The 19,118-nt window shown below is 26.0% G+C and overlaps 2 protein-coding genes across 4 annotated transcripts; one reads left to right on the plus strand and one right to left on the minus strand.

The window, feature by feature from the left end:
• Window positions 1-407: 407 nt before the first annotated feature.
• On the plus strand, window positions 408-1,887 carry LOC128669007 (40S ribosomal protein S21-like). Its single transcript, XM_053743010.1, has 4 exons — window positions 408-494; window positions 592-650; window positions 951-1,086; window positions 1,623-1,887. The coding sequence occupies exons 2-4, from the start codon at window positions 601-603 to the stop codon at window positions 1,686-1,688; spliced, it is 252 nt and encodes an 83-aa protein (XP_053598985.1). The 5' UTR covers window positions 408-494; window positions 592-600; the 3' UTR covers window positions 1,689-1,887.
• Window positions 1,888-2,410: 523 nt separating this feature from the next.
• Window positions 2,411-14,294, minus strand: LOC103568439 (TBC1 domain family member 9). 3 transcript variants are annotated; one of them, XM_053743013.1, is made up of 11 exons: window positions 14,055-14,294; window positions 11,753-11,919; window positions 11,382-11,555; window positions 8,757-9,120; window positions 8,618-8,674; window positions 8,330-8,534; window positions 7,455-7,663; window positions 6,886-7,364; window positions 4,254-5,615; window positions 3,139-3,257; window positions 2,411-3,081 (listed from the first exon to the last, which is right to left on the minus strand). In XM_053743013.1, the coding sequence occupies exons 1-11, from the start codon at window positions 14,096-14,098 to the stop codon at window positions 2,860-2,862; spliced, it is 3,402 nt and encodes a 1,133-aa protein (XP_053598988.1). In that variant the 5' UTR covers window positions 14,099-14,294; the 3' UTR covers window positions 2,411-2,859. The 3 variants fall into 3 exon arrangements, with proteins under 3 accessions (XP_053598988.1, XP_053598987.1, XP_053598986.1); XM_053743012.1 differs by having other exon boundaries at window positions 6,886-7,373; XM_053743011.1 differs by having other exon boundaries at window positions 6,886-7,379.
• Between the last annotated feature and the right edge of the window lie 4,824 nt (window positions 14,295-19,118).

Consider the following 19,118-nt stretch of genomic DNA (forward strand, 5'->3'; position numbering starts at 1 on the left):
TGTATTTTATTAATTATTTACTCTATTATTAATTTTAAATTTGTCTGCTGTATGCTACATTCACTCATTAAATATGTGTAATTTATTGTTAAATAAAAACTGCATAACGATGTTCTGCTTTTTGCAGAAAAGAATAATTAACAATTTGCAAAAAATTAATAAAAATATTTATTAAGAATATTTTTTCATCAAATTTGTCCTAAAAATATCCTATAATTTCTCATTACAAAAAAAAAACAATAGAAACAATTATAATTTTGAAAAAGTTAATTTCAATTTATGCGGTAAATTATAGTGTACTCTTATTGGCTAATAATGAATAAACTGTAAGCCAATAAGATTATTTAATTAAAAATTGGAAATGATCGGGCGATTTGTCAAAATATTTCGCTACTTTCGATTACAGATGGAGCCTCAGACAAAAATTTTCTGGCAACCCTGCGCTGATCATCGCGCTCTTTCTTTCCGCTTGAGACATGTCCATAGTGTAAATCGTAAGTTTACTATCAATAAATTTAACAAATTAACAATATAAATCCTAACAAATATTTATAGTAATAATATTAATATCATTATTTTATTATTTTACAGTTTATCAAAATGGAAAACGACCAAAAAGAATTCGTTGACCTTTACTGGCCGAGGAAATGGTAAGTCACACGTGTTTTTGTAAATAAGTTTTAAAATAATATCTATAAACAATTAATACTTTTTTTTTTTTATAAATATTTACTATTTTATTTTTTAATTACATATTATTTTCAAATCTTAGTTCATATTTTAAAGAAAATTTATTTTTTAATATTTAAAATAATAGAGGTTAGGATTTCTTGTTGACGCTGCAGAATAAAATTTATATTTTTTAATTTTAATTTTGCAATTATGCCAGTATGATAATTTATCATAATAATTAGTGGATATTAAGTATTAATAATTTTATTTTTTGACAGTTCCTCAAGCAACCGAATTATTCATGCTAAAGATCATGCATCGATTCAACTGACTCTTGCTGATATTGATCCTACAACTGGACGTATGACTGATACCCACAAGATGTATGCTATTTGTGGAGCAATTCGTCGTATGGTAATTGAATTGTTTATTTAAACTTTTAAAACTACAGCATTCAAATTATATTTTAAAAATTAAAATGGTTTTAAAGTTAGCCGACGTCCAATAATTTTTGGAGTTTTTTTAGAAACGATAAACTACAAAAAAAAAATATTTCAAAAATTTCATCTATCTTTTTTAATTTCCTACATGTGTATACTTTTAGTTACTTTTGTTTTTGTAATTGATTCGTTGAAAAAAAAATCGAAAAATTGCTAATTGTCTTTTAACTTCAGGAGCACAAATTTTAAATATAATTAATTTTATTATGATCCGGAAGTTGACAGAATTAATAATTTTTGACTTTTTTTTTTCAACAAATCTATTCCATAAAAAAATATGCACATGTGAAAAATTACAAAAACAACTCATGCAATTTTGAAAAATATTTTTTTTTTTTTTAATGTATCGTTTTTAAAAAATTCTAAACCTCATTAGACGTCGGCTAACTTCAGTATAATATTTTATCAATTTATTAGATTACTAATGGAATAAATTTCGTTTGCTTACAGGGTGAATCCGATGACTGCATTGTGCGATTGGCCAAAAAAGATGGAATTATTGCCAAGAATTATTAATTTATCTCATACGTTCGATAAGTTTTCATAAATGAAAAAATAAACATCAAAAAAAAAAAAAAATACTTTCTTACTTTTCTCTTATTTCATTCCTTGTTAAATAAATAATTTAAGAAACTATACTTATTTATTAATGTAAATTAATATATATTATACATTGAACAGGTACAACAATATAAATGAAATCAATTTAATATTCCATATTTATATACATTATTAATTAATATATAACAAAAAAAAAAAAAAAATAGATATGAATTGAGCTAAGTATATAATAGTGGTAATCTATAGTTCATCAATACCGTCGATATAAAAATAAAACTTATCTAGAAAATACAATATTTGTGAAAATAAATCCGCTATTTATTATTATTATTATGCATATAATTATTTATAAAGTATTGAAAAAAATTTATTACAAATCTGAGGCTTATGGAAACCTATTTCATATTTTTATATCTTATCATTGCAGTTATACTTTAAAAATTAAAAAAATAAATGATAGCAGACAAAATATTTTTAAATTTACAATTTTTTTAATCAAGTCAATGATACTGAAATTAGCCGACGTCTAATAATTTTTGGATTTTTTTTTGAAAACGATAACTTAAAGAAAAAAAATATCAGAAAATTACACCCACAGTTTTTGAAATTTTCTACATATACATATTTCTATTTTTTTTTTTTTTTTTTTTTTTTTTTTTTTTTTTTTTTTTTTTTTTTTTTTTTTTTTTTCATTAAATTATTGATAAAAAATCCAAAAATTTTCGTTGCTAACTTTAGAATCATTCAAGCCAATGATCAATTTTCTTCATGAATTATACCCTGAGTATTATCTCGCAAATTCACAAATAAAAAATAATAAATATTAACAATTGATTTTTCTTGATTACACTGACCCATTGACACATGGAATCAATACTTCATAATACTAAATATTAAAATATAAAAAAAATCTAAATAACTTAATCATTTAAACTAGATAATAATCCTATTTTTGATTATGATAGGACTAATTATTTATCATTGCATGCATTACAATAATCAATGCAGTAAACATCATACAAATTTATATATCAAATGGATAACCAAAATTCCGGTACGAAAAATTTTTATCAAAAAAGATTATCGATAATTATTTCGTATTGTTTTAAAATAATTAATAATCACATTAGACGTGGAGTACAGGAGTATCTGATAGTGAATGCACTCTGTTAAATCTTCGGTTACGAAGTGTTGCGATAGCTTCGATTAAATTAGCGCGTTTGCTAAAAAATTCTGTTATCGGCGCACCATTTAATGCTGAAGCTAAAAATTGTTCTACAGTTATTGACCAGTCTGGATCTGCCGATGATGAACTACTCGTTGACGGATTTCCATTACGATCTGGCGACTGAAAAAATGATAATTTTCAAGACTAGTTCAATGTTGTACTGTGGAATCAACTTACTCTTTCAATCCGCTGGGTTTTTATTTGACTATTAGTAGCTATTAGTAAATTGTCTTCAGATTCTTCACGATCAACGTAAAATTTTTTTCCAACATCTCCAAGTTGCAATAATAATGTACCTAATAAAATAAATAATTAAGCACTAATAGTATTTATTTGGGAGTTTACAAAAAAACAAATTATTTTTTTTTGGAAACAGGTTCAAAAGTTTTGCACTTTTCTATTTTCCATAAGAATAACATAGAAAAAAATTTTTTTTGTCTTCTGATTTTTATAACTAACTAACGATGTGTCGTAGGAAAAATCTGTAGACATGATTTTGTAGGAAATTTAATGCTCTACAAAAAAAGTCTCTTATTATTTTTTGATAAATTTATCTGTTGAAAAGTTATTTGAGCTTGAAGTCAAATTTATAGGAAATTTCGAAATTTTTTTACTTTTTAGGCGAAACTATCAGATTTATCACAAAATGTCATAAGGTCTTTTTTGTAGATAATTTTATTTCCTACAAATTATCTCTGATAAAATTTTTCAAAATTCTGTGTTGATTTCATGTTATTTTCATTTTAATGTCAAGCTCTAAATTCGATTAGAACACTCTTTTATAAGAGCTTGACATTAAAATAAAAATAATTTGAAAACAATACGGAATTTCAAAAAACTTTATCAAAGATAATTTGTAGGAAATAAAATTGTCTACAAAAAAGACCTTATGACATTTTATGATAAGTCTGATAGTTTCGCCGGAAAATTAAAAAGATCTCAAAATTTACTATAAATGTGATTTTAAACCCTAATAACTTTTGAAAAAATGGATTTATCAAAAAATAATAAGAAACTTTTTGTGTAGAGCATTCAATTCCCTACAAAATATGTCTGCAAATTTTTTCAACGACGCATCGTTACCTAGTTACAAAAATCACTCTCAAAAAAATTTTCTTCATCTTATTCTTATAGAAAATATAAAAGTGCGATGCGAAACCTCTCAATTTTAATGTTAATTCTAATTTTCACGGGTGTATTTTTATATCTAAACAAAACTTTTAAACCTGTTTCTAAGAAAAAAAAAATTTTTTTTTTTAAACACCCTAGTATTTATTTAAAAATAAATTTACCAATTGATGCAATTGAATGATAAATGTCCTGGTCTTCAGGTTGTGAAGGAAACATATCATAAAGAGTTTTCCAAAGCGCAATGAAATGTCTTTGTGACATCTTAGGAACATGTTTCAAATCTAAAGGACTTTCCTTAGAATCAAGCATCGATCTCAAACTGCCCATACTTTGACTCTCCCAAGATTGATCACCTTGCTGACTATTCAAACTAACAGAACGTGATAGTCCACTCAGGGACGGTTCTTCAGCCAGACTAATCGACAAGTCTAATGAAGCAACACTCTGCTCCATAGTGTCAAAAAAATCCGTAGCCTCAGCAGCTATTTCAGCACCATCTGAATGAGTAGGCGAGTCAATGTCAACAGGTGTCAATAGCGGAGGTAAATGTAACGTGTAGAGTAATTTCAATCGCTGAGCAGCATCAGCAGTTGTTGTGATACCAATAGCCTGCACAACTTCACGGAAATTAAGATAACCGTCATGATTTCGATCCATCAGACGGAACAATCGTGCCGCCAATGACTCGGCCTGTGTGCATTTTCCCCACGGCGACAACCCGCCAAAGAGAATACGAAACAGTTCAAAGTCAACTTTGTATGCCTCATAAGGCGGCTGCGTCGGATCATATCTTTCAGGCTCGGATTTACGTTGACTCATCAGTTCTTCTCGGACTAAACTAAGTAACTCTTGTAACTCATCGCTGGTCATAAATTTATCAACGACGATGCTTCTTATCACATTTTTTTCTATACCTTCCTCTAGATGCTGAACAACGCGCAGCCTATGCTTCAATCTCAGTCGCTCTATTCTACCAATTGATAATGTGCCGTAGCGTGAATACGATTCATATATCAGTGTTTGTACTGATATACTTCTTGGTGGCACTGCGCTGTCAACAGGCCGAGGTAAAACAGGGCCTTCGTCATTGTAAACACCGCCAAGATAGTCTGTTAATAACTGCATCGCTTCACCGTCATCGCGACACTCCAATAATTTGTCTTGATTCCACTCCAAAACCATAAGCGCTATCTGGAATATAACTTTAGCACCGTCGTAAAAAAAACAATCCATTATATTGACTGCGCTACTGGTTGGCATTACACTTAAAAATATTGTTAGGAACCATGACAATGATATCACGCGTATCAAACCAAGCTCTTGAAGTTTTGCGTGAAGTGTTGGTAACTGTTCCTCTGCTAATTCTTCTAAAAGTCCTTGATCTACAAGAGCACCTACGACACGTCTGTCATAATAGTCGGGAAGTAAAGATTCGCAGACATTACACAGTTGCCAAAATGCTGACTCTTCTGAACAGTAAATTAAAAGAACGGACGCTACAATATTCATTGCTTGACAATATCCTGTTGATAAATTTCAAATATTAATTACCATAATTTTTTTAACCCTTTAACGCTTTTGAGAGCTTCCTCCACTTTGCAGACTGTCAAGCGGGGGAGCGTATCTGAGTTAGTGTGCACCTGTGAGGTCTAGCGTGTACCGTACGTATGATGAGGTCCTCACAATTAAAGATAAGAATTGAAAAATAAAGAAAAATTATGAGAAATTCATAATTACAAAAAATAGTTTAATTCAATTTTCTTTTAGAACTTAGGATAACTTACTTATGTACCCGGGCGGATCCAAATTACGGTATTCATACACGGAGAGAAAAATATTATAATTTTGCTTAGGGGAAATTCCTTTGTTAACACAGCAAATTTTGCTTTATCAACATGGGAAATTTCGCTAGTGAAAAATAAGAATATAACGATATTTGTTAGAAATTTTACCCACATACTATAGGGATATCTTTTATATTACCACTAGAAAAATTTCCATGTATACATGGAAAGTCTACTAGTAGACATAGAACAATTGCTATGTTAACATCGCTGAAATTCCTATCTTGACATGGGTATTTTTACTATGTCATCATAAGAATTTTCCCTAAAAATATTTCATTTTTACATACATGGAAATTTCTATTTTGTTAACATGGGAATAATTTCTATGGTAACATAGGAAATTTTCACATGTTGAAATTGAGGGATTTCCTGTGTCATTAGAGAAATTTCAGCAATTTTAACACAGGAATTTTTTCAATGTCTACATAGGAATTGTTCTTATATTACATAGTTTTTTTTTCAATGTTGGTATAGAAAAAATTATATTGTCAACATAAAAATAATTCGCATGTGACAAAGCAAAATTTACTATGTGACATAGTTATAATATAATTCACATGTTGACATAGTAAAACTTACAAGAAAGCGATATTTTACTGTAAAATTGCAGCAGGCCTGCGGTATTTTACAGTAAAACAGTAGAAATAAAGAAACATACGGCGCTTAATTTGGATCCGCCAGGGATAGTTTACATTATTAAAAAAATATATAAAATCATTGAAAACATTAGAATAACAAATGAAAGGGCACTAAAGAAAGCCACCAGATGAGTAAATTCGGTAATGACCAAACCTGCGTCTAATAAATTGAAGTAGCGGGGACTGTGAGCGCTCGTATAGGCAATGTCTACTCTAGCGTGGCGAGTATGATTTTTTCTGACTTCACCGTTAAAGGGTTAATTTCTCTTATTTTTTATAAAACTTTTTAGTAATAAATTAAAATTTACCTATTTGAGGATTTCTACAAGCATATGCAGACAATACTCGTCTTAAAGCGCTTATTCCTGTGTCAGACTGAAATGCCGGATGCTCTGGTAATGACCGATGCAAATCGCGTTCTATTTCTTCATTAGCTTGACACAATTTACCAAGTGATTGATCAACTAATGATTGATATAAACCAGGATTCATAGCCATTTCATTGATAGCACCGGAGAAAGTTAACCAGACTTCCCCGCGAAGTGTTTGCGGTACTCCTTGTATCACCAATTTAGCCGTTTCTGTGGTCCGGTAAATAGTTATCCCTCGCCCATACTCAGCAAAATGTAATTCCCATTGTTTTTCTTTAGACTCTTGTTTGACAGCTGCTTCAGTGCTCAATGGCGCTTTGAAAAGAGTCATCAGCGGTGGCTGCGGCGACCAATTTTTTTTTTTTGCCTCATCACTATCGTCTTTTGATTGATAATTTGATCCATGATTCGTAGTTCTATAAAAACTGTTTCTTATTTTCTAATTAAGTTATTGTGATAATTATTAACAATAATATTATTTATCTATTTGAATAATGTTCACTTACAATTGATTTGATTTTGTTTTAGCCAAAAGTTCCGATATTTTTTGTACGACAAAATCACGATCGTGAATTTGAGCGAATAAAAATGATGAACGAGGTGTTGTTACGAGAATCGATTTGTCTGTTGATGTTGATGAGCTTGGTGATTGATCTGCTGGTTCAACTAGTCTTACTTCACGTAATGGAATTACTAAGCTGACTAATTGTCTTACCTATAAATAAATATTATTATTTATTTGAAAATTACATTTTTTTTTAATTGTTTTTAACTCTGATATTCTCAGATACCCCCTCCCTTTTTTTAACATATTCAACGACTTTGAACTGTCATAACCGTATTAAAATTTTATCAATTACTAGAAAAAAAAAAACCAGACAAATGGTTGCCCCTGAGAGTAAGCCTTCAAACTTCCCGCAGGGTCAAATTTCCTAGTAGAATTTCTATAGAATTTTTTAGACGGTGATTCTGATCAAAATTAAGGTGTCCGTTGGATGATTGAAAGCCTTGGGGATATCAGGCATGTCTTCTGGAAAAACGCCAGTTTATAGGAGTGGAAGAAAAAATTCTTTGCTAAAATTTATTTACCAAATTTCGTTCAACTCCTTTTTGATATCAACTATAAATAATTTTTTTTCAAATCTGTATTTCGGCGAAATTGTAACTTCGTTGTCTCTTTTTCAATTAATTATTTAATCTTTTATAATTAATTAACAAAATTTCAATACAGTTATGGCAATTTAAAGTAATTAAATATTTAAAAAAAAAAATGAGGGTACTGTCTGAGAATGTCCTCAAAAATAAAAAATAATTTTTGGCAGTTTTCCTTATTTTTATAAAAAAAAAACTACAATAATATTAAAATAAAAAATAAACTTACCCGGCTTTCAAAACAAAGATAATTTTGCGATAAAAAAATTTTTCCCCAGATATGACGTTTATTATAAGGTGTCCAAAGCGTTGCGTCAATACTACCATCTAATTTTTCGTTTCCGGGTAATCTAAACTGTAATCTATATGATTCAGAGTGTGCTCTTGCGTCAAGATCACGTTTTAAAAATGAAGGCTTCTTCGGTACATTTTTACTATTCAAAATTAAATTACCAATACTATTATTATTATTATTATTATTAGTGTAATAATGCATAGTAATAATTTATTTATGTACCTTAATTTACTTAATAACTCCCTGTCTTCATTGAAACCACTTTTTTCATCAATTAATCTATAATTAATGGCATTAATTCATTTAATAATAATTAATTATCGGTGTAATTAATTTATTAAGGAAAATTAAATATTTATACCGCTTCATTGCAATATTTGTAAGCTGTTCCATCAGCGAATAGGTCTCTGATTTATGTAAAAACATTGAAAAATAATGCTCTTTATTGTCTCGCGTTACAACACGAATACTGTCGGGAAATACTAAAGAATTAGTTTTATCCAAAGCAATAATATCAGCCCATCTTATTAACAATTTTGTTTCTTTAGCTAATATATATGCGTAAAAACACATATGATTTACTGATAAATATAACCATCCTTGTCGCGGTAATTTAGCTTTCCAATAACTGCATGAATAATAATTGACAAGTTTATCGTCGCTTGGTAAATTAAACAATTGATGAAATTTATATGATGCTGTTTTAAATGACTGTGGATCTTCTTCTGTGAATGATAAATATGGAAATCAAATAATAAGTCATAATAATGATAATTATTTTATTCTAAAAAAATCTTTCTGTTCAAATTCTCAGAAAATAATTTTTTAAAATTTTATTTTGTTACTATCAGCAAAATTTATCATTTTGAAAATTATTGTTTAAAATTTTTACGTAAGACTTGAAATGTTTAATAGATTATGCAAAAAAATTTTAATAATAGGAAATTTTGATCATTATTTCAAAACGCTGTGCAATTTTTCAAAATTTTGTAAGTTTAAAATTAAAAAAAAAATCTTATGGTTTGGGTGAACTTGAAATATTTTGTAACCGTATGTTCTTTTTATTTTTTAACAATTAATTTAATTAAGACTATTCTCAGACAGTGTCTCCTACTTTTTAAAAATGCTCAATGACTTTCAATCGTAATGATCATATCAAAATTTCGATAGTTAATCAAAAAAAAGTTACAGTATTAATGGAAAGAAGGAAAACGCAAATTCGTTAAGCTAAAATTTATTTACCAAATTTGGTTCAACGTTCAATTGATAACTGAGCAATTTTTTTGAAAATCTATATCTCGGTGAAATTGTGACTACGTTGTCTTTTTTTCAATTAATGTTTTAATTTTCATGAAATTAATTAATTTAATTTTAATACTGTTATAAATGACAGTTCAAGATCATTGAATATTTTCAAAAATTGGGGGGCACTGTCTGAAAATGACCTTAAGGTAAAAGACCCAGTACTCTATCACGGAATTACTTTCCCTTTTTTAGTAGTACCTAATCACTCCATGTATTTGTATACATATATTTAGTAAAATTTAGTAAATATAGATACAAATCGATAGATAGATAAATATATTTATTTGATCTTAGAGCCGAAGCTCTCTGCATTGAGAGAAAAGTGCATGGTTGTGGTAACTAGAAAGAGATGGGAATAAAAAAATAGTCATCTTAACTAATATTTTTAATTTCTTGAACTATATCATAGTGCCCGAAACTATTTGAAAGTAGTAGTTTTAACTAAGCATTTGTTTTGTTGTGCTAACTATTTAATATTATTTCTCAGAACTTATACTTCAGCAGAATCACAAATGTTTCAGCAATTGTACGATTATAATTTCATTAATTTAGCATCATTTAAGTCGTCGACGAATATAATTAAGGCTTTTTCTTCATTATTTTTTTGTAATAAGAATACCATTTTTGACTTAGTTACGTTCGCTATTGTCATTGTTCATTGAACTATAACACAGTTAAAACAATTATAATATCGTACATTTTACAACTATATATTAGTTATTTGAACTGAGGGTAATAGTGGAGGCTTCATTAAACTATGTTTTTTATAGTTCAGAAAACCAGTTTTTTCTCTCAGTGTGAAGATCATAAAAAAAAAATTACAAAAAATAAAATATATACATATGTATGTTTTACAGTTTTAACAAAAAGGTTAATTAATTAATTATTAATATTCTCAAAAATGATCAAAACAAATCTTAAATTCTAGCATGGAAAACATGATTGACAATAATTGTAGTTCAACTTCTAATTATTTATGTTATGTTCAATAACTAATGTCTTTTCAATCAGCATAATTATGATTTTAATGTTTAAACTGCTATAATTAACAGTTAATCGTTGGAATATACTGCTTGACTATTTAAAATTATTACTTAAACCTTAAAAAACTACAAGACACTGGTCAAAAAAATGCATCTGTTATTAATTTCTCACGTTCTACTCAGGAATATTTACTGAAATTCGGTCTAGGCGCGCTGTTGACGAGAATCTCAGTAACATTTACTAATATTTTTTTTCCGTATATAAAAGTTTGTATTGTCGTTAGTTCTGGCAGTAAAGAGTTCCATACATGCATACCATGAATTAAAAACGACTTTTCATATATTGTTATATATGAATATATCTACGTAACAAAATAAACAAAAAATCTAATTTTGATCTAAATAGGTGATTAAAGTTCAAATGTATTTCTTTGTAAAATAGGCGAGCTATTAAAAAGTCTCTCTTCATTTTTAACTTTAACCAACCTAATCTTTTATAATACGCACTGACATGTTCAAGCTTAGCAATTTTATACATGATCGGGTACTAGTTCCCTAATCGGGTACTAGATCTCTTACCTTACTGTTGATAAAATTAATATTTCTTAAGTTTAATGTCAAGTAAATTTTATTTATTTTTCAAACTAAAAAAAAATTTTTAGCGGGACATTTTGAAATATAATTAAAACAAAATATACCTTCGGAAAATTGACAATCTGGAACATTATTAGCTATAATAGACTGGATTTTACAACAAACAAATTCAGTTATTTCGTCTTCACTGTCAAATGATTTCAAAGTGTCCATAAGATTCGCATGTAACCAATCCCAGTTCTGTGATATTTCATCACGTGTCAAGGAACATGCAACAGCTAAAAAAATTTATATATTTTTTTTTATTAACTCCCAACAATATGAAGATTAAATTTATTATTACTTCAAAGTGACAGCTGTTGTATGAAAAATGTTATTGATAGAGTATCTATTTGTTATCAATTGATAAAAAAAAAATAAATAATGAATTGTATTAATATGAATGTGAATATTGTTCAATGATCATAATAAATACCCCAGTAAACTTCAGAAGACGGTGTTTGATGTAATATTCTAAAAGGTGGTGGTTTAGTATCGAATACACTGTCAAGTGTACCCACCAATATTGATGACAGTCCTTTACTTTTTCCATGTCCTTTACGTCTTTGTAATACAAAATATACTGATGCTTGCTCTGTAACCCTAAATAAATTATTCTATTATTATTTTCTCAGGCCTCTAGTATATTTATTTTAAAAGTCTAAAATACCTTTTATGATTTTCTTTTTTTAAATAACATTTTTACAGTAAAATGTTATAAATTTAAATGATAAAATAAATTGTTTTTCAACTGATACGATTGCTATTTGTAGTACTAAATAATTCTGCACATGATTCACATGACTACCGCATACTAAACTACCTTTTATTTTTTTTTTTACGCATAAAAAATATGTAACAGGAATTCTAAGACAGTTTCTTTACATTCCAAAAATATTTTTGTATTAATAAATTTTATTTTATTTCAAGTTAATGACAATAAAATTATTAGAAATAATTTTTTTTTATAGTAAATTATATTTTAGGAGAAATAATTTGAAAATATGTAAAAAATGAAATTTTAAAGTTTCTTTTTTTCAAAATTTCGTCCATAATCTTGGTTCTGAAGTTAGTAGACAATTCACAATTTTCAAATTTTTTTTAATTAATTAATCAGGGTGGCTACAAAAAAATAATTTCAAAATTCCCTGATGTTTCTCGGTTGCATTAAATTCCCTGATAATTTCCGATATTCCCGGCTTGTGGCCACCTTGTTAATTGAGAAAAAAAAATAAAAATATGCACATGTAGTAAAATAAAGAAACTATAAGTCGAATTTTTTGAAATATTATTCTTTTTTAATGTATCGTTTTTAAAAAAATTCAAAAATTAGTAGACAGCTAACTTTAGTATAATTTGAAAATTACAACAATTTTCAATTTTTTAAATATCCCATAATTTTTGTGACTAGTGTATAATTGAAAATTAAAAAATTTTTAACTGTCACAATCGAATTCCCACCTTTCAAAGCTCACTGATATTTCCGTGATATTTTCCGGTTTGTAGCCAGCTCGTTAATTAAAAAAAAAAAAAAAAAAAAAAAAAATTATAAATATTTGTTTTTTACAATTTATTGTTTTGAAAAAAATTCAAAAATTATTAGATGGCTCAATTTCGTATTATAAATAATAAATGTATTTATTTATAAGAATAAAATATGAGTATAAATGTAGATGATACTGAAGTTAGCCGACGTCTAAAAGTTTTTGGATTTTTTTTAAAACGATAATTTATAAAAAAAAGTACGATTTGAAAAAACTGCACCAGTAGTTTTTTTAATTTTCTACATGTGCATATTTTTATATTTTCTATTTTTTTCATTGATTCGTTGAAAAAAAATTCCGAAAATTTTTAACGGTCTGTTAACTTCATGATCATAAATGTAGCAGTCAAGACGATTTTTAAATTACATATAAAAAAATTAACTAATTAAAAAACCAAAATCTAAAAAAATGCACGTACTGATTTTTGAATTGTCTAAAAGTGCATTTTTTTATTTTTATCATACAAAAATTTTATTTTATTATTTCAGAGCTTTTAAAATTATCAGCTTTGCTAACTTTACTGTCTTGAATAAAATTATTAGTTAATACAATTTAAATTACTGTCATTTGAAATTTCATTGATAGTCTACTTTTTTTTCATTACATCAAGTTTTTTTTGCAATGAAAAAATACTTGAAAAATTTTTAATGTCATTTAATAATTAATAATCTCATTACATAAAATTAAAACTAGAAAAAAAAAAAACAATTCAGTCCTTGAACTTGAACAATAAATAATTAATAAAAATTGATTTTAAAAAAAATGCATTAACTTACCCGTTAGAAAAATAGTTTATATATATTTACATATTAAAAAATTAAATTTTCTGTTTATTCGGTTGAAAAAAAAAAAAATAAAAATAATTGCATAGATATGAATCCTTCCGTGATTCAAAGTTAAAATACATGTATTTTATTTCGCAATAGAAAAATAATCAGCAGTAGAGCCAGTAAAAAAATAGTAACAAGTGATTTAAAAAATAATAAAAATTGTTAAGTAATTTGTCAACAAAAATAAGTAAAAGTAAAATATGAATTTCAAATTGATAAGAAATTTTTAAAGGACTAAAATAATAGTCAGCTGTATTTGACAGCTGACATAAATAGATTACTGAATTATGACAATTGTATATTATGATATGATAAATAATAATATGATATATACTGTGTTATTATTTAAATTTAATATTTTTACCAAAATGCATTTGCGAGTAGAACTTCTTGTGGTTTTATCCACATATTGTCCGGGGTTAATCCAGCACATATGGAACTAACACATACTGCTCACTTTATTTGTTTTATTTAATATTATTTATTGAAAATAAACTGACTTAGTATTATATTAAATGTAGTATTAAAAAAAAAAATATATATATTTTTAACACTACATTGGTGTATAATAAGCCAGCGCGAGCTGTACGACAACTTCTTTAGATGTAAGGATTATTTTGACAGTTTAGCCAACTGAATAAATTTACAAAACGTTTAGAAATTTCTATTTTGTTTTTTTGTTACCAGATTTAATAGCGGGAAAAATTTAAAAAACACAAGTTAAATAGAATTAAAACAAATTTTTTTATGATTTAGATATTTTTTTTTTAAATTCCCGCCGTAAAATTTTAAAATTAAATATAAATAAAAAAAACGTGACATTATTGGGGTCATTCCGATTTTGATGAAAGTATAAGCCATTCATTCTCTTCGTCATATTCAAAACTAGATAAATGAATTGCTTATGTTACTTTAACGTAATAATTAAGGATTTCAAAAAAAAAAGTTTTTAGTGACGGATCAGAATTTTTTAAAATACGAAATTTTCAGCCATTTTAAGATTTCAGCAAACGTTGAAAAAAAATAATTACTCTATTAATGCACAGTATAAAATTTGCGGAGTGAACGCAGATTAAATCTGGAGTGATTTTTTTTACAAAACTCCGGAACTTCAAATGACGAAGTGAATTCAAATTGAAATAAAATCCGTAATCACTCCGGAGTTTTTAGTGTGGATTTGTATTTTAATTACTAAAATAAATTATTTTATCACTGAATATTAGTAATGAACTTTTACTTTTTTAATTTCCCGCTATAAAAATAGAAAATTTTCAAAAAAAGGGGCATTATTAGTTTCGGTTCAATTTTCAAAATCGAGTTTTCATCAAATCTCGACGTTTTGAGGTACTAGAAAACTATTCTGACTATTATCAGATGGATGTCCGTATGTGTATGCGTGAAAGTGTGAATGTAAACTTTATTTGCCAACGATATCAATTAATTTGAATGTATTTGGCGGCAATCGAACGAGCTCACGACATTTAGAATTGAGTAGATTTTGAAGTCGATCGATCGAGTAGTTTACGAGTTATACGAAAAATAAAAATTAAAAACAATTTTTTTTTCAAGTTTTTGATGCATAACTCGTAAATCAATTGACCAGTTCGTTTCTAAATTTGATCAAATCTAAGCCTCGACCAGCTCTCTCGATTGCCGCGCTTCGCTCAATTTGTTCTGAAGGTATCGTGAGATAAAAATTATTTTTTTTAGCGAAATGTATATATTTTTCGTCAAGCCTTTTTTTTTGTTTTTCTAAACTTAAAGAGCTTAAAAGTTGACCAAAAATGATATTTTCGAGCTCTCTAAGCTCGAAATCAGCGGGAAGTTTCAGGGATAACCTGAAGAAAAGAATTAAAAATGATGTAATTCGAATTCTTTTCAATAAAATAATTCAACCGTCATAAAAAACTCTAAAGAAATTAATACAAATCTAAATTGTAAAGATAATTTAATGATTATTATATTTAATTAATTAGCTTAGAATTCCTTACATCTTATCATTGATTTTGTTTCATCAAAAACTCGTAAAAATTATTTAAAATCAGTTTTTTATATATTTTTCTTCAATTAGTCATTTAAAATTTATACGTCGTCATTTACAAAATTTTTTTTTATCTGTTCTAGATATTTTTGGTAATTGTTCTTTATGATAAAATTATTTTTTAGTTTATGATGCAGATAATTATAAGAATTAATTGTTTTATTACTTACCTACAAACCTAATTTATATATTTTTTTTTTATTAAGTCTAATAAATGAAACTTAAGACGTACAAAAAAGAATAATAAATTAATTGCAAATACATTAAAATTAAAGTGACAGCTAGAAGGTACATAAATAAATAAATCATTAATTCAAGTAATGATTTTTATTGAAATATAAGGAATCTGTACCAGACAGAACTAAAATTACTGATGGATTTGGTACTACCGGGGTTCATATATATCATATATGTATATATATACCTTGCGTAGTCACTTGCGATATTTTTCGCTTCTGTTATTTTTATTTTAATATTATAATAATAGAATGAAAAGATTGTTTATTAATAACTTGTTTCTTTCTTTTCAATAATAAGTACAGAAAAAAATATCCAAGGTACGCGCACAGTCTATTTCAAAATCTAAATCTAAAAAAAATTATCTTCAAAATTATACAACATAATTTTTTGTTTAGCTACATTTTCATTTTTTTTGTTTTTTTTTTTTATATATATACAAAGTTTATAATAAAAAAAAATTATTCATCTTTTTATGTTTGCAACTACAGTACTCTCGCTTATAATTACAATAAGGAATATCAGAATTTCATTCATAACTTATTTACACTTTTTACACATCACCGTCTCTTATTTAAATGTACAATCTTATAAATTATACATTTTAACAATTACTTATTTTGTTTTATCATTATTTATCTCTGTACAATTCTCTTATTTAATAAATTATTAATGTTAATACGAGACAATTATTTACATTGCAATTTATTTATTTTCTTTTTTACATGTAAATAATTGTCGTTAATTAATCGTAACACGAGTAAAGAAATTGTACAAAAAAAAAGTCTTTGGTTCGTTTGAATTAATTCAACTACGAACCTTCTGAAAAATAAAAATTTTGTAAAATTATATTGATAAATTAAAAATTATAAAATTGAGGTAATTGATTGGTATTCCTCTCAATCCCAGCTTAATTTTGTTTTAATTCTGAAAAAAAAGAAAAACCGGGATAGAAAAAAAAAGTCTCGACTGAAAGTTAATATTCTTGATCCAAGAAATTTTTTTTGAAAACGTCAATTCTCTCGGAGAAAGTACAAATCTCTGACCAAGGAAAATTCTCTTAATTCAAAAAAATCTTGACTTTGTTTGCAAAAACATTTATCTTTCAAAATATTTTCTTGACTCAAGATAACTTTTTTTTGTAGACATACTGTCTAATTAATGTGAGTACAAAAAAAAAATATTTTTCGACCATCCGAAAGCGAAAGAAAGAAATGAATGAAGTGTTCATGATGTAATTTGTTAAGAAAAAAAAATAATTGCATATATTTCTATTTGAAAATAAAATTGTACACAGAAAAAGAATATTTTTTGACGTAAGAAAAATTTTGCATCATGAAATGGAAATAAAATTTTCTTAGGACTAGGAAAATTTCGTGATACTGAAATTAGTCAACGTCTAATAATTTTTGATTTTTTTTAAAAACGATACATTTGAAAAAAAAAAAAAAAATATTTTGAAAAATTGCACTTACAGTTTTTATAATTTTCTACATGTGCCTATTTTTATTTTATTTATTTTTTTGTATTTGATTTGTTAAAAAGAATCTGAAAACTTTTAATTGTCTTCTAACTTCAGGATCATAAAATTTATTGTCGCAAGAAACTTTTTCTTCGCTCCAAAAAGTTTAAGAAAATTTTCGTTTTCAATTCAAAATGCAAAAAATTTCTGAAGGCAAGTAAAAATTTTCCACGCCAAAAGTCTTTTTTTTCTATGTAGTAAAATAATTGAAAAAAAATTTGTCTTTTTTATTTAAAAAGGAACACCTTCAATTTTTATGTCAATTTTTTGTCGACATTTAAAATTTATTAAGATAATAATTATTTTTTTATTAAAATTCTTTACTTATTTATTGTGTATTTTATCGAAAATAATAAATCAGTGATTGTGATTTATAAAATTATATGAATAAATCTACTAAAATAATACCTCAAATATTAAATATTGAGGAGTATAGTTACTGACAAACAAATAAATAAAATTTTTGCAGTCATTAATTCTCGTGTTAGATGACGTAGATTGATATAAATTATAGAAGTTGATAAGTTTTTACTTTAAATAAATTATTTTACAAAAATAAAACATATTTATAAATTAAATCAATAAAAATAATTTAGTAAAATTGTCCAACTTTATTTGAAATATTTTAATAAAATAAAAAAATTTTTTTGATTCATTGATTTTTTAAACAATTTTACAAAATATTTTTATTGATATTTTCTACATATCCATAAAATTAAATGAATTTTTGAATAAATTTTTAAAATAAATGCATAAATTATTTACAAAAAAATATGTATATATAATTAATAAGAATAAAAACCATCAACTTCTAGTATTAAATATAAATAATTAAATTACAATATATTTTAATAATTCTAAAACTTTGCGATAATAAATAAGCAAGATGCAGTTGTTGTTTTTTTTTCTGTTTTGTCAGCATGTACAATATCTATTTATAATCATCTATATCACGGATTCACTGGTTCTGCATGTGTACATTATACACATTATATAAATAAAATGATAGTAATAATAATAATAATAAAAATAGTAATAATGATCTGAGTACATATTCCATAACAATTTGGATATTGTATTAAAACTTTTTCTAAGATATGCTTATTATTTTTTAGTAATTTAATTTAACTTTACGAAGACTTAAATTTCGATCTCAAAGATCAATAAATCACTGATTTTAATAATAAATAGGCCCAAGATTTTTGCTTTGATTTAAAAATAACAATTAATAATTAATGCTGTCAAATTTTTGATATTACGGTGAAAATATTGGTCGTATAAAAAAAATTTTCAAACAAAAGTTGTAGGAAATTTAATTTTACAAAGAAAATGTCTTTAACAATTTTTTCATAAGACCAATAAGAAAGCTGTAATTTCAAAATTGAAATTTTCATAATTATCAAAAATTTGAATAGTTCATTATGAATCTTAATTTTGGAATTATGGTGAAAATATTGGTCGCATGAAAAATTTTGTTAATCGAAACTTGTAGGAAATTTAATTTTCGAAAACAAATGTCTCTTATGGTTTTTTCATACGACCAATATTTTCACCGTAATTTTAAAATTAAGATTTCCATAATTATCAAAAATTTGAATCGTTCATTATGAATCTTAATTTTAGAATTG

This window comes from Microplitis demolitor, chromosome 2 (genome assembly GCF_026212275.2).
Source record: "Microplitis demolitor isolate Queensland-Clemson2020A chromosome 2, iyMicDemo2.1a, whole genome shotgun sequence".
NCBI classification, from domain to species: domain Eukaryota; kingdom Metazoa; phylum Arthropoda; class Insecta; order Hymenoptera; family Braconidae; genus Microplitis; species Microplitis demolitor.

What these genes read in the sequence shown, in the direction of transcription:
- LOC128669007 (XM_053743010.1), top strand. Translation starts at nt 601, where the DNA reads ATGGAAAACGACCAAAAAGAATTCGTTGACCTTTACTGGCCGAGGAAA. An exon ending in CTTTACTGGCCGAGGAAATG is followed by an intron (nt 651 to 950) that starts GTAAGTCACACG and finishes ATTTTTTGACAG; the next exon opens with TTCCTCAAGCAACCGAATTA. An exon ending in GTGGAGCAATTCGTCGTATG is followed by an intron (nt 1,087 to 1,622) that starts GTAATTGAATTG and finishes GTTTGCTTACAG; the next exon opens with GGTGAATCCGATGACTGCAT.
- LOC103568439 (XM_053743011.1), bottom strand. Translation starts at nt 14,098, where the DNA reads ATGTGGATAAAACCACAAGAAGTTCTACTCGCAAATGCATTTTG. An exon ending in GAGTTATTAAGTAAATTAAG is followed by an intron (nt 8,535 to 8,617) that starts GTACATAAATAA and finishes AATTTTGAATAG; the next exon opens with TAAAAATGTACCGAAGAAGC. An exon ending in AAAACAAAATCAAATCAATT is followed by an intron (nt 7,380 to 7,454) that starts GTAAGTGAACAT and finishes TTAGAAAATAAG; the next exon opens with AAACAGTTTTTATAGAACTA.